The sequence below is a fragment of the Chrysochloris asiatica genome, unplaced genomic scaffold, assembly GCF_000296735.1.
Source record: "Chrysochloris asiatica unplaced genomic scaffold, ChrAsi1.0 scaffold00098, whole genome shotgun sequence".
NCBI lineage: Eukaryota > Metazoa > Chordata > Mammalia > Afrosoricida > Chrysochloridae > Chrysochloris > Chrysochloris asiatica.
In genome coordinates this window covers 5,531,766-5,546,470 of record NW_006408616.1, presented here as the reverse complement: position 1 = coordinate 5,546,470, position 14,705 = coordinate 5,531,766, and the positions used below count along the sequence as shown (strand labels likewise).

Sequence of the window (14,705 nt, the reverse complement as noted above, 5' to 3'; positions counted from 1 at the left end):
TGCGTTTATTCATTTCTGTACTGGCACAAAATCTTTCTCACCTCACCTACACTCCCAAAGCAAGGAGAAAGAAATGAGTATGGGATTTGGGGGTCTATGTATCTGTTTTTCAGTTCTGGTCCCTTGAAATCATTTTGAAATCTTTGGCAAATTGCTGGATTTCTCCAAGTTTCAGTTATCTTCTCTCTAATATTTCTGATTTGGAGGATTGCTTGGAGGAATAAAATAATGAATAAAGCACAGCACAGAATCCAGCCCAAAGGGGAGAGTTCTATAATTCCATCCACATTTAGTGAGGTTTTGTCTTAATCATGCTGTCTTAATTTTGTTGTGACATTTTGGTTAGTCAATCATAGAGCAGGGTTGGGGAACTGTTTTTCTGCCAAATTTTATGACATCTTTTACAAGCCATACAAAATTATCAGCTTAAAAATGAGCTTGCTATATTTGGTATGACATTTAATTAACTCAGCCCTAATGTAATGGCTGGAATCCTGGTGTGATGCAGCGAGATAAAGCACTGGACTGCAAGGTTGGTTTGAACTGCAGGTTCAGCAGTTCAAATTCACTAGCCGCTCCTCAGAAACCCTGCACAGGGTCTCTCTGGGTCAGAACCAACTCAACGGCACTTAACAGCAACAACAACAATGTGATGGCTGGCACTGTGGTTACCTTGGTAGGATCAGACCAAATGATTTCAAGGGCCTTATATGACCTGCAGGCCAGATGTCCCCCACCCCTGCTGTAGAGAAATGGGACCAAACTACAATGCTTATTAAAAATAACCTTATTCAATAATACTTGCATTTTAAACTGTTACCAGTCAGCTTCTAACTTGGTGTTGTGCTGTTCCTTTTTACAAAGATAACCAAAGAAGGATTACAGAAATATATATATCCTCCTGAAACTACAGAAGACGTTGAAACAGAAAATATTTTTCCACCAATAGAAGTCACGCTTAAGGTTCATGAAAACGTATTATTTTTTGAGGAGCCTATGCTTGCAAGGTGGGACCTTGAAGGTACAGCAATGCCTTTACCAGCTTTTATAATCATATCATGCATAGATCCTCAAACTGAAACAGAAAATGGAATATGAAACTGAGTTTCTAATCCTACATATTTTTATGCCAATCCTACGGTCTTTGTTTTTTTTTTTTTTGAAAATTTTTTTATTGTGAATTGAGTGAGGTTTACAGAGATCATCAACCTTACATACCAAAAATCTCAGACCTTGTTTCATCTTGATGAAACAGTACCAAGTACCAAGTACCAAGATCGACCCCAGGTCCTCCCTGTGGGTCCTATTTCCATTCCGCTTTCCTTCCCAAACCCTTTGGATCTTGTCCCCAGGTAAATGCTGCCCTCTTGGTCTTGAATGGTTGCCCAGTCCATGATGAGCACACCTCACTAGTGTTGTTGTTCACTATATATACTTGTCCACCAGTTAGTTGGTTGAAAATTGGGCCCTGAGGGTGAGTTCTGTTCAATACCTTAAGAGTGACCAAAGGCCATAGTCTCTTTTTGACTAGTAAGCCTGGTCTGTTTTATAATTTTGAGTTTTGTTTCACATTGTCTTCTACCCTATCCGCAACCTTCTACCTTCTAATGTGATCCCTTTCAGAGATGTTGGTAACTGGGCACCATCTAGTTCTTCTGGTCTCAGTGATGTCAAGACTGATATTCAAGTGTTCCATTGTTGTTGTTAGGTGCCATCGAGTCAGTACCGACTTATAGCGACCTTATGCACAGCAGAACGAAACACTGCCCGATCCTGGGCCAAACTCACTATTGTTGCCATGCTTGAGTCCATCGATGCTGCCACCTGGCAAGTCATTCTCATTGGGGGTCTTCCTCTTTTTCTCTGACCCTCCACCCTACCAAACATTATATCCTTCTCCAGTGACTGGTCTCTCCAGATAATAATGTCTGAAGTATGAGAGATGAAGTTTGGCCATCCTGGCCTCTAAGGAGCACTCTGGCTGCACTTCTTCCAACACGGATTTGTTTATTCTTTTGGCAGCCCATGGCACTTTCAATATTCTTCTCTAACACCATAACTCAAAAGCATCAATTCTGCTATGGTCTTCCTTTTTTATTGTCCAGCTTTCACATGCATATGAGGTTATTGAAAATATCATGGCTTGGGTCAAATACACCTTAGTCTTCAAGCTGACATCTTGGCTATTCAATACTTTTAAAAGGTCTTGTGCATCAGATTTGCCTAATGCAATACGTCGTATGATTTCTTGACTGCTGCTTCTGTGAGTGTTGACAGTTGATTCTCTGTCAATGTATGCTTGCAGCTGTTTCTGTATTACCTTTAGTAAAACTTTACTTGCATAGGATATCAGAGATTGTCCGATGATTTCCGAATTCCCTTGGGCCACCTCTTTGTAATGGGCAAAAAATACAGCTCTCTTCCAATCAATTGGCCAGATAGCTGTCTTCCAAATTTCTTGGCATAGATGAATGAGTGCCTCCTGTGCTGCCTCACTTTCTTGAAAGATTTCAATTTTTATTCCATTAATTCCCGGTGCCTTGTTCTTTGCCAATTCCTTTAATGCACGTTGGACTTCCTTCTTCAGTATCATTGGCTCTTGATCATATGCTACCTCTTGAAACCATTGAACATTAACCATTTACTTTTGCTACAGTAACTCTGTATTCCTTCCATCTTCTTTTGATGCTTTCTGCATCATCCAATAATTTGCCCAGAGAATCTTTCAATAATGAAAATTGTGGCTTGAATTTTTTCTTCAGTTCTCCCAGCTTGAGAAATGCTGAGCGTGTTCTTCCTTTTCGGTTTTCTGACTCCAGATCTTTGCACATGTGTGTTCCATTAGTTAGTTCCATTAACACTAATGTGTTCCATTAGTCCATTACTAATAGGTTCCAAGCATCTTCAATTTTCACTCACTCTTCTTTCTTTCACTTAGATGTCACTCATGAGCAGTTTAAAGATATGGGGTCTTCAATTTGCTTGCTCTTGATGGAGTGAATAGGGATTGGAGTTTAAAATTTATTGAATTTTATAAGTATTAGTTCCCACAGTGTTTATATTGGCCATAGTCTATAAGCAGTTAATTTATAGTTATATCATTATGCTGAAAAATCAGGAAATGAACTAACTATCAAATAGTTTAGCAAATCAAACCAAATAAACAGAAGCCTTCTTGACATAACCAAGTAACTCAGATTGGAGTGGGTGACTGGCATTTAGTTATTTTAATGTTAATGATCTATAAAACATGAACTCAAGTTGCAAGTTGAGTATTGAGCGTGAGGAATGAGAACATGGGAAACCTAAATAAAAAGAAAAATAGCCTCTGTATATCTCTTTATAGGTTTTGATTCTTGAATCATGGAAAATTTCTGCTTACTCAAGATAACAAATATATATCAATAAAACCAAAGTATTAACAGATACAAGCTAATCATCCTCTAATCATTAAGAAATACCTAGTGTTGGATGACTGGATGAACTTTGAAAGGTCTAGTATTGTGACTTAATATATGCAATTTTAAAAATCCTAGAGGAATCCCATATTGCTTTGTTTTAAATAATTATTTGTATCCATTTGTGAAGGAATTGGTGCTTGTTTGGGTACAGATAGGCTCACGAGGGCAGAGAGCTGCTATTTAATCTACTTATTTAGTTACCGAGGGGGAAAATTATGGAAACTCTATCCAGAAGAATAAGTATTTTTATAGTTTAAACTTTTTAATAACTACCTTAATGCTCAACATTTTGCTAGTGTACATAGCCATAAGATATTACTTATGTTCCAGAAGTGGTTTATGTATTAAAACAGTGCATTTCTAGCTATGACTCTAACTACAAAACATGTCCAAATGAACCATTACACAACTTCTTCCTTTCATGCTGTTACCGTACAAAAGTCCAGCCGCCAGCCCATGTGGGAATCAACGTACGTTTTATTGACAGATCCGAAAGGCATCGAGAATCCTTCTCTGAAACACTGTCTTTCCTTCCCCCATACCTCCCAAACTCTTACACCCCTCTAGGTATCAGTCTGTCTGTATTGTTACAGTCTTTTCCCAGTTTGATGGCTCTCTTTTCAGGGATACATTTTATGTTGCATTGAGTCAGCACTCCTTTTGTTCTGGGATGTGATTGCCCCAAAACAATGTTAATGGCCTTTTGGTAAACCTGTGTCTTAAAGTTACATTCTTACCTTTAAGGGATGAGATCATGGCCTTCCAGTATCCCTCCCAGCATATCTTCTTATCCTAGGTTTAATCTAACACTGCAGTGCTAAATCCTTAGCCAGGTGTTCCTGGAGCACAGGGTAAGATGATTCAGGGCAGTAATGATTGGGAACAATGATTAAAAGGGTTTGAACGGAGAGGGGAGGAGAAAAAAAAACACCTTATTAAAAACCCTTCTCTTCCTTTGCCATTATTTAATGGTAATAGTTTTGACTATGTGTCACATTAAAAAATTATTAATTCTACATTGCAAGTAGATAAGATTAATTATCCTACGTGATCATGGAAATATATATGATTTGTGTAAATGTTGATTCTGTAACTACAAGGATAAATACTCAAAATTTCCTGTAATGTTTAAACTATAGGGAAACTTTTTGCCTGGAAATACTACAAATTTGGAGAATTTATTTATAGACAGTATTTAATTTGCTCCACTACAAATGTAAATTATTTTGTTAGAGACCAAAAGAGAGCTTACAAATAATTTAGTTTATCAATATAATTATTTTTATTTTATAAATTTAAGAGTAAAAACTAGTCAGTGAACCCGTCCATCTGAGAAGAACTAAGTGGAAATGGAGAAGGGTATTCATTCTAAGAAAGAATGATTAATTCATTTGGTCCATAAATATGCTAAACAATAAAAAGTACTGTTCCAACAGTAAGAGACAAATGAGACCATTTATTTCTCTAGGAACTTTCAGATTGTAGGAGAAACAGATGGGAAAACATCACAATGTAAAGTAGTAAAGTGCTATAGTACCCATAGATTCAAGGTGCTAAAAAACAGTAGTTGCCTGGGTTGTTCTAGGGAGCTGGAGAGTTAAGACGACTTCTCAGAGGGTGGAACATTAACCATGGCCTTAAAAGATGAAGATAGTATGTAGAGCAAGCCTTCTTATGGACATATGCCTTCGTTTTACTAGGAATGGAATTGTTGGGTCCAATAATAACTCTATGCTTAACATTTTAAGAAACTCAGTTGTAATTCAAAGTAGCTAGATCATTTTATAAGATCATCAGCAATGTCTGAAGTTTGTCCCTCTTCATCAGTGTTTTTTATGATCGCCAATGTAGTGAATGTGAAGTGGTACTTCAGTGTTTGTTTAAGTTTTATTCCCTTAATGACAAAGCTGAGCATCTTTTCATGTACTATCCTTTGTATACCTTCTTTGTTGAAATGCTTATTCTAATCTTTTGCTCACTTTACAGGGCTGTTTTATTACTAGGTGGAAAGAGAAGCAGTAGACCACCTATTGTTAGACTGCATGTATATGGAAAGTTCAGAAAGAGGCAAATCTTTAGAAGTAGATTAGTGATTGCCTGGGGGTTGGACGGACATGGAAGTGAGAATTAACTGTAAATGGAAATAATAGGTATTATTGAGAGAATAAAGAGGTTCTAAAATTGGATTGTGATGATGGTTGCCCACTGGGTAAATATACTAAAAATAATTTGACTGGTCACTTAAAATAAGTGAATTTTAAATTTGTTTTTAATTATAACAAGAGAGAGGTTCTCTAAAAGATTGGAGAAGGGTACTGTAGAAAGAGAGAATTGTATATTCAAATGTACTGAGGCATCTGGTATCGTTAGAGTCAGAAGAATGAGAAATTCGGACTTGATCTCATAGGCAAATGGAGACTTTGCACAGAATCAGTTTTTTGTTGAAATGTATTCTAAATGCAAAGGGCCAATTTATACACATTGCAATTATGTGGAAACTAATGTCACTTTCTTCACTTAATATAAAGGTAAATATTGGCGAACAGATGGCATCAGCCATGTAACTTATAATTCAGAAGACGGACTTGTAACATTCAACCTGGATACTTTTGGCCCCATCACCTTGATTCAAGAAACCCATATTAACATGCCGTACCAGTCATGGGAACTAAGACCACTGGAGGAGAACAAAGTACTTTTGACTGTGACCACAGTATTTACTGAGATTCAAATTCAAATTAAGGTGAATTCTTGTTATCTTAAAGTCATATCAAAGAAGTAAATCTCTTTGATGGATATGAGATTGTACCAAAGTGATAAGTCTCTACCAATTCATATATTGAAATAATGTCTTTTGTAAATTCATATAAAATGTACATTTAACTATAATTTCTAAATGAAATCAAAATTGGGTTGGTAGTATCATATGTAAGAGGTTCAAAGTTATATTCTAAAGGTACTAGAGATAGATCAATTAGTGAAGCTACAATCCTGATAGCAGTCTGAATTCCAGAGTTTTTGACCCTTCCCCCCCACCCCATAGAGGCTCCTTGATCTTTATCATCCAGTCCTTTAAAATTCCTTTACAAGCTGGCCTCTGTCTAAATGAGCCTCTATTGGTAATCATCAGAAATTGTATATAGCTTGAGGTTTATAGAATCAGAAAATAGATTAGTAGTTCCCTGGGCCTCACAATGAGGATTAATTATCAGTGGGCATAATGAATCTTTTGGGAGTGGGTGGGGTGAAAAATGTTCCCAAACTAATTTTTTATGGTAATGGTTGTACCATATGGTGAAGTCATTAATTTGTACACATGAAATGAATGAATTTTATGATATGTAAAATATACTTTGTTAAAACTGTGAAAAATAAGATAGCCTGGAATTCCTTATGAGTATAGCAAAAAGACTGGGATGCCACTAAACTTTGATTTTACTACTAGATGAGATTGTATACTTCAAATTGCCACTTAGCCAAACTTTAATAATTTTGCATCATTATTTTAAATCCTAGATGTATAATTCTTTGAAGTTATAATAATTGTTGCTATTAAACTACTGTTTTACCTCACTATCAATGCATGCAGTGTTCTTATATCACAAGTCATAAAATTGGAGGAAACCTGAGAGATCTTTTGGTCTAGTCACTTGTTTGTTCAGATGAAGCCCCAAAAGGGGTTTAGATAAACTATTTAAGGAGTTCTGGTGCTGCAGTTGTTAAACTGTTAACCAAAATGGTGGTGGTGGGTTTGGCACCAGTCACATTGTGGGAGAAAGATACGTTTGTTGGCTTCTGTAAAGATTACAGTTTTCAAAACCCTATGGGGCAGTCCTACTTTGTTTACAGGATCACTATGAATCAGAATTGACTGGGTGGTATAAACTGTGTAAGGTAATATGGAAACTTTGTGACACAGCTTCCAGTTTAGGCCTAAAATATATCTGCCCTTCATGCTTTTTTCTTTCTTTCTTTCTTTTTTTATAAGAGTGTTGTTAAGTGCTGTTGACTCAGTTCTGACTCATAGCAACCTTGTAGAGGATTTCTGAGGAGCGACTGGTGAATCAGAACCACTGACCTTACAGTTCAAGTTGACCTTGTGGTCCAGTGCTTATCCAACAGTACCACACCAGGACTCCAAATTATATCAGAGTTGTTGTGGTTAAGTACTGTGGAATCAGCTCTGACCCTTAGTGAATCTGTATAGGGTTTCTGAGGAATGGCTTGTGACCTTGTGGTTCAAGCCTATCTTGCAGTCCAGAACATTAACCTACAGCACCACACCAGGACTCCTTATTAAAGTAACACATAATTTAAAAAATTATGTAAAGATCAAAAAGACGGGATCTGGGATGACACAAAAGTAACAATTTCTGAAGCTTGCATGTAAAAAAACATATTTTTCTTATTGATACTAGGAAAACCTCTGCATGTTAGCCTCCATCAAACTAAGAAGCGAAAAGCATTTCACTATTTTGAAAGGAAAATGGATGACACCTATTCAGTTCATTATTGCACTGAAAGAAATTGGATTGAATATCTTCCCTACTGCCCACTCTCATTTTTATGTTGTTGTAAATAGTAAGGTAAGAAAGAATCTTTCCATATTTAATTTAGTGTTCATTCTGAATGTTAAGTATTAACATTTAAATAAATATTACAGTATATCTTTGGTTTTATGTATGTGTTCACCTATAGAAGAAAGGAAGAAATAAATAAGAGACGAGACCAAAACTATAAACAAGGTCCTCTCAAGTTTAATAATACTGCAGAAGCCCATCGTATGATCTTCATATTGATGAATGGAATATCTACCACTAGTTGGCTTGTGGAAGTAGTCTGAATAATTTTTTTTCTGTATTTTATTTTTCATGACTATGTTGCTGTTTATTGTTGTTAAGTGCCATTGAGTCGATTCTGATTCATAGTGACCTTGTATGTGCTTTCCGTGGAGAAACTGGTGGGTTTGAGCCACTGACATCATGGATAACAGTTCAGTGCTTATCCTGCTGTGCGACACCAGGACTCTGTAACTATAAGATTTCTTGAAAGACTAAATTACTCCATACTTTCTCAAATGTGACAAATTTGGAAAAATTGAACATACACAAGGACCACTTCTTTCTGTTTCTCAGCATTGCCTCCTTATCTGTACACTGCTTCATGTTATTGATAAAACTGTAGTTAATCTGTGAACTACTTGAGGACAGGGACTATTTTTAAATTAATTTTTATTATTCTAGCATCTAGCATTCCTGGAATACAGTAAACACTGGTGATATATGAATGAAGACAAAGTAGTTTCTAATCCTGAAAGGTGTGCTGTGTAGGCAGAAGAGTTCTATACTCAAGAATCTCCTAGACTAGTTTAAAAAAAACTTTTTATTGTGAATCGAGTGAGGGTTTATAGATCAATGCCACATTCAAAAATCACACACTTCATGCCATTACAATAATTGCAAACCCTTCCGTGATTTTACCATTGGTGGTGGTTATGTGCTGTGGAGTTGGTTCTGACTCATAACGACCCTGTACAGGGTTTCAGAGGCTGTGAATCTTTATGGGAGCAGAAAGCCTCATCTTTCTCCTGCGGAACAGCTGGTAGTTTTGAACTGCTGACCTTGAAGTTTGCTGCCCAATTTGTAACCACTATGCTACCAGAGCTCCTTAGTTAACAGTATTTACCGCTATTCATTTTAACTTTTGCAATTCTCCATGTGTTCTTCCACTGCCTTTATCTTTCCTGTGCCAACCTCCCTCTTATAGTATATTGCCTTGTCTATCACTCAAGTTAGCATGTGTTTATCCTCTACCGGGTGAATAATTTTCCTTTCTTTCCTACCCCATACAATGTTTCTTTCAGCAAGAAAAACTTTTCTTTTTACAACAGTGGTCTCATATAATATTTGTCTTTTTGTGATTGAATAATTACACTCAGTGAGATGTCTTTCACAACTTGTCTGTCAGTTTGTTGCACTGTGGTGGTTTGTGCATTGTTGTGAATCTGGATGATATGCCACCAGTATCTTGAATGCTGAGAGAGTCACCAATGATGGACAGCTTTCAGCTGAGCTTCCAGACTCTAATACAGACTAGAAAGAAGGAGAGATGGACTATTTCTAAATGTTTAGTCACTGAAAACCTTATGAAAAGCAGTTAGCAGTGAAACACTGTCCAGGAGCACCAGAATATTGACTATTGAAACATGATGAAGCACACCCAGAAGATTATCAGCTATAGTGCCAGAAGATGAGCCCCTCTGTTTGGAAGGCATTCAAAGTACAACTGGGGGACCCAATGCCTGCTGATGGCATCACCTGGGCCTTGAACAGCTGCCCGAGGTATCGAAGGTTTGATAATGGCCAAGAATAGACTAAGAGGATAGAAGCCCAGGAGTGTATTTCACATAGCAAACCCAAAAAAACTTTAAATCTAAAATCAAAGCAAATCTGGTTACCACAAATCTTAAGATAAACATTGTGAATAATGAAAAAGTTACAAGGGTAAATAAAGTTTTTTCTAGACATACAAAAGGAACTTGCACATTTCTCAAAAGGTCTTTCCCTTGAACTGCTGCAGAAAAAAACAGATTCCTCAGCAGCAGCATGAAAGCCAATCAGTCAAGATGGACAAGGCTACAAGATTAATGGCTCAGTTGTAATGCAGTGGTGATACATTAAATTCCCAAGACAAAAGACCAATAAATTTAATGTTTTATACAAAAATAAAAATACAACTGGGGAAGAGCTGTTTCTTCAAAGTAGAGTTAACTGTGATGATGTGAACAGAGTAAAACTTTGGGGACCTTATTTTATGATAGGGCACAACCCAAAATGAGGAGAGAAACAGTTGAAAATATCCATTAATAATTGGAATATGGTATGTTTGAAGTATGAATGTAAAAAATATTAGTTATCACAAATGAAATGAAACACATAAACATCAATATCTTAAGCATTAGTAATCTGAAATGAACTGGTATTGGACATTTTGAATCTGACAATTACGTGGCTTGATATGCCAGAAATAACAAATTGAAGATGAGTGGCACCACATTCATCATCAGAAAGAACATTTCAAGATTTATCTTGAAGTATAATGCTGTCTGTGATATGGTAATATCCATATGCCTACAAGTAAGACCAGTTTATATCACTGTTATTCAAATTTATGGACCAGAAACTCAAAACAGTGATGATAAAATTGAAGAATTCTACCAACTTCCTCAGTCTGAAATTGATCAAACATGCCATCAATATGTATTAATAATTGCTGGTAATTGTAATGATGTAAAGGTGAGAAACAAAGAGGAAGGATTAGTAGTTGGAAAATAAGACTTCAGTGATAGAAATGATGCTGGAGATCACATGATAGAAATTTGCAAGACCAATGATTTCTTCACTGCAAATACCCTTTTTAAATAGCATAAAACACATGGACTTCACTAGATGAAATACACAAAAATCAAATTGACTACACCTGTGGAAAAAGATGGTGGAAAATCTCCAAATTATCAGCTGAAACAAAGCCAGGGTCAAACCATCAATTAATTACTCATGAGCAAGTTCAGACTGAAGCTGAAGAAAATGAAAACAAGTCTACGAGAGCCAAAATATGATCTGGAACATATCCCACTTGAATTTTTAGAGATCACTTCAAGAAGAGATTTGATGTATTAGACATTAAGATGACATCAAGAACATCAAAGGAAAAAAAAAATTATGAAGACTAGGAAGAAAGAAAAGACCAAAATGGATGTCAGAAGAGACTCTGAAACTTGCTCTCCAGCATAGAGATGCTAAAGCCAATGGAAGAAATGAGGAGGTAAAAGAGCTGATCAGAAAATTTCAAATGGCAGCTCAAGAAGACAAAGTCCAATTTTATTATGACATGTGCAAAGACCTGGAGTTAGAAAAGCAAAAGGAAAGAATACGCTCAGCATTTCTCAAGTTGAAAGAACTGAGGACAAATTCAAGTCTCGACTTGAAAAACTGAAGGAGTCTATGGGCAAAATATTGAAAGATACAGAAAGCACCAAAAGAAGATGGAAGCAATACACCAAGTCACTGTACCAAAAAGAAACCATCGATGTTCAGCCCTTTCAAGAGGTAGCATATGATCAAGAGCCAATAGTACTGAAGGAAGAAGTCCAAGGCATTGCCAAAGAACAAGGCTCAAGGAATTGATGGAATACAATTGGAATCTTACAACAAACTGATGCAGCACTAGAGGTACTCACTCATCAATGCCAAGAAGCTTGGAAGACAGCTACCTGACCAAGTGACTAGAAACGATCCATATTTGCACCTATTCCAAAGAGAGGTAACCCAATGGAATGCAGAAATCATAAGACAATATCATTACTATCATATGCCACTAAAATTTTGCTAAAAATAATTCAAAATACTGGTACATTGACAGGGAACTGCCATTGGTTCAAGCTGGATTTAGATGAGGATGTGGAACAAGGGATATCATTGCTGACGTCAGATGGATCTTGACTGAAAGCAGAGACCACCAGAAATATGCCCACCTGTGTTTTATTCACTATGCAAAGATTTTTGACTGTGTTGATCATGAAAATATATGTTCAACTTTGCAGAGAATGAGTATCCCAGAACACTTAATTGCACTCATGATGAATCTGTGTATCGACTAAGAGGCAGTCATTCAAACAGAACAAGGGGACATTAATAATTTAAAATCAGGAAAGGTGTGCACCAAGGCTGTATTCTTTCACCATACTTATTCAATCTGTATGTTGAGCAAATAATCTGAGAAGCTAAATTATATGAAGAAGACTGTGGCATCAAGACTGGAAGAAGCCCGGGAGCCATCAAGGCAAGTGGTTGGGTCCCCTTAGAGCAAACCCGCTTCCAAGACTAAGACTCAAGGGGAATACATGAGCAGGCATCTAGTCTGGCTGGTGACCACGTTGGTCACCAATAAGGGGAAGTAGTGAGGGGAAAACAGCAATGAAGTTGTGAGCTAAATCCAACCTCATTCAATAGACTCCTGTGAATTTGGGTTTAGACCTGGTCGTCCAGCAGTATGGCAAGGCCTGGGAACTCCTGGGCCCATAGACCACAGAGGACTAGAGCGGAGAGTGAAGCATCCAGCTGATAAGAAGTGAGGGGAGATGCACAAGAATACCCATGCTTGCAGATAGTACCTACTTGACCCGACTTCAATGGCTAGATGATCAGAACTCAACTAGAAGAAGAAAGAAGAGGGGAAAAAAAGTAATCTGCTACAATTTGATGAAATTGACCTATACTTATGGATGTAGTAGCTCAAAAGAGGGCACTCATCTTTACAGCAAGGATCATTCCTACCCCCTCGGTACACAGGGTTGACAGGGATGGGCAACGTAGACATTGGCTACCCAAAATGGGGCTGGGGGGGTGGGGCTACAAAGGCAAGAAGTGAACTGGCTTACAAGCTTTCAAGAGGGAACCTAGTTCCAGAGTGGACCGGGGGAAGGTAGGATCTCCACTGAGTGGTTTCCAATCTGTTGGGACAGGGCTGGTGAAAGGAGATGGGGATAGGACTCTTGTGGTACAATAGTGAATAATTGCTATCAGGACTGACTGTGAGGATCAGAAATGTAAAGGTAGATGTTTTGTAGCAAAAGGAGGGGAGTGGTTGATTTTGCAATCCAGGAGTGGAGGTCCCTGGGACCATCAAGTGAGAAGGGCAGAGTGCGGGACCCAACCCAGAGAAGCAGTGACACCAGAAATGGAAGCAGAGACAACGGAGCAGCTGGGACTCTAGATTCAGGGAGGGAGAGGGGCTGTGTGCTGATGGCCAGGGGGCAGACTTGGGGGGTGTATCCTTTGGTTGTTTGATGATGCATGGAGGGGATTGTAATCAATGCAATGAAATAAAATACTATAGGATGAATGTAAAGCTGGTGTTCTCCCATGTAAATGATCACATAATTCACAATAAAAACTTAAAAAAAAAAAAAAAAAGACTAGAAGAAGACTTATTAACCTGCTATATGCAGATGATACAACCTTCCTTGCTGAAAGTGAAGACTTAAAATACTTGATGAAGTTCAAACATCACAACCTTTGGTATGGGTTGCACCTCAATGTAAAGAAAACAAAAATCTTCACCAGTGGACCAATAAATAACATCATGATAAATGGAGAAAAGATTTAAGTTGTCAAAAACTTTGTTTTGCTTGGATCAACCACCAACACTCATAGAAGCAGCAGTCAAGAAATCAAACAATGTATTGCATTAGGCAGACCTACTTAACAAGAACTCTTTAAAGTGTTCAAGAGCAAAGAGTCTTCTTGAAGACTAGGCCTCACCCTAGCCTTGGTATTTTCAACTGCCTCATATATATGTGAAAGTTGGACAATGAATAAGGAAGACCACAGCAGAACTGATGCATTTGGGTTATGGTATCAGAGAAAAATATTCAAAGTACAGTGGGCTGCCAGAAAAAACAAATCTGGGTTGAAAGAAGTACAACCTGAATGTTATTTAGAAGCCAAGATGGCCACACTTTGTCTCCCATACTTCGGACATATTATCAGAAGGGACAAGTCCCTGGAAAAGGACATCATGCTTGGTAAAGTGTAAGATAAGCAAAAAAGAGGGACACTCTCAAAGATGTATGAAGACTCACTATGGGTTGGAACTGACTCTATGGCATCTAACAGCAACAGATGTCCACCAAGTTTATCATATTATAAGGTGTTTTGTAGACTCATCATATTCTTCAGTGTTGTGTAGTATTCCATTGTGTGTATATTTAAGTTTGTTTAACCATTCTTTGGTTTATAGGTATTTTAGTTATAGTGAATAGTGCTACAAAGTTGTTTATTTTAGTTATAGTGAATAGTGCTACAAAGTTGTTTAATTTTTTAATTTTATTGAAATTACTTGATTTCCTCTTTGGAAGTTGTGTAACTACATTATTCTTTCTACTTTATGTGTTTGTTGTTGTTGTTACAAACTGGTGTTTCTGTTTCCCTATTTTAAGTCTTTGTAGGTTTGCTTTACTTTGAATACTTCTGTATCTGGGTTTAGTTCTGGATGATACTGTCATGTATGTTAGTCTCGAGTTGCTATCTGCTGTTGTTGTTTCTCTGTCAAAGAACTTCTTTTAGTGTTTTTTGTAAGGTTGGTCTGGTTTTGCAAATTCTTTTCATTTCTGTGTATTTGGAAATATCCTACTTTGTCATATTCAATGGACATTTTGCTGGGTATCTGATTCTTTAAGAAAAA

The 14,705-nt window shown here is 37.2% G+C and overlaps 1 protein-coding gene and 1 pseudogene across 1 annotated transcript in view; both read left to right on the top strand.

The window, feature by feature from the left end:
• CASC1 (cancer susceptibility candidate 1) overlaps positions 1-14,705 on the top strand; it is a 92,861-nt gene that overhangs the window by 65,959 nt on the left and 12,197 nt on the right. The window contains exons 10-12 of the mRNA XM_006866952.1: positions 865-1,021; positions 5,990-6,204; positions 7,880-8,047. Of these exons, the coding sequence (XP_006867014.1) occupies positions 865-1,021; positions 5,990-6,204; positions 7,880-8,047 (540 nt within the window). The remainder of the gene's footprint in view (positions 1-864; positions 1,022-5,989; positions 6,205-7,879; positions 8,048-14,705) is intronic.
• On the top strand, positions 9,820-10,122 carry LOC102834852 (annotated as a pseudogene).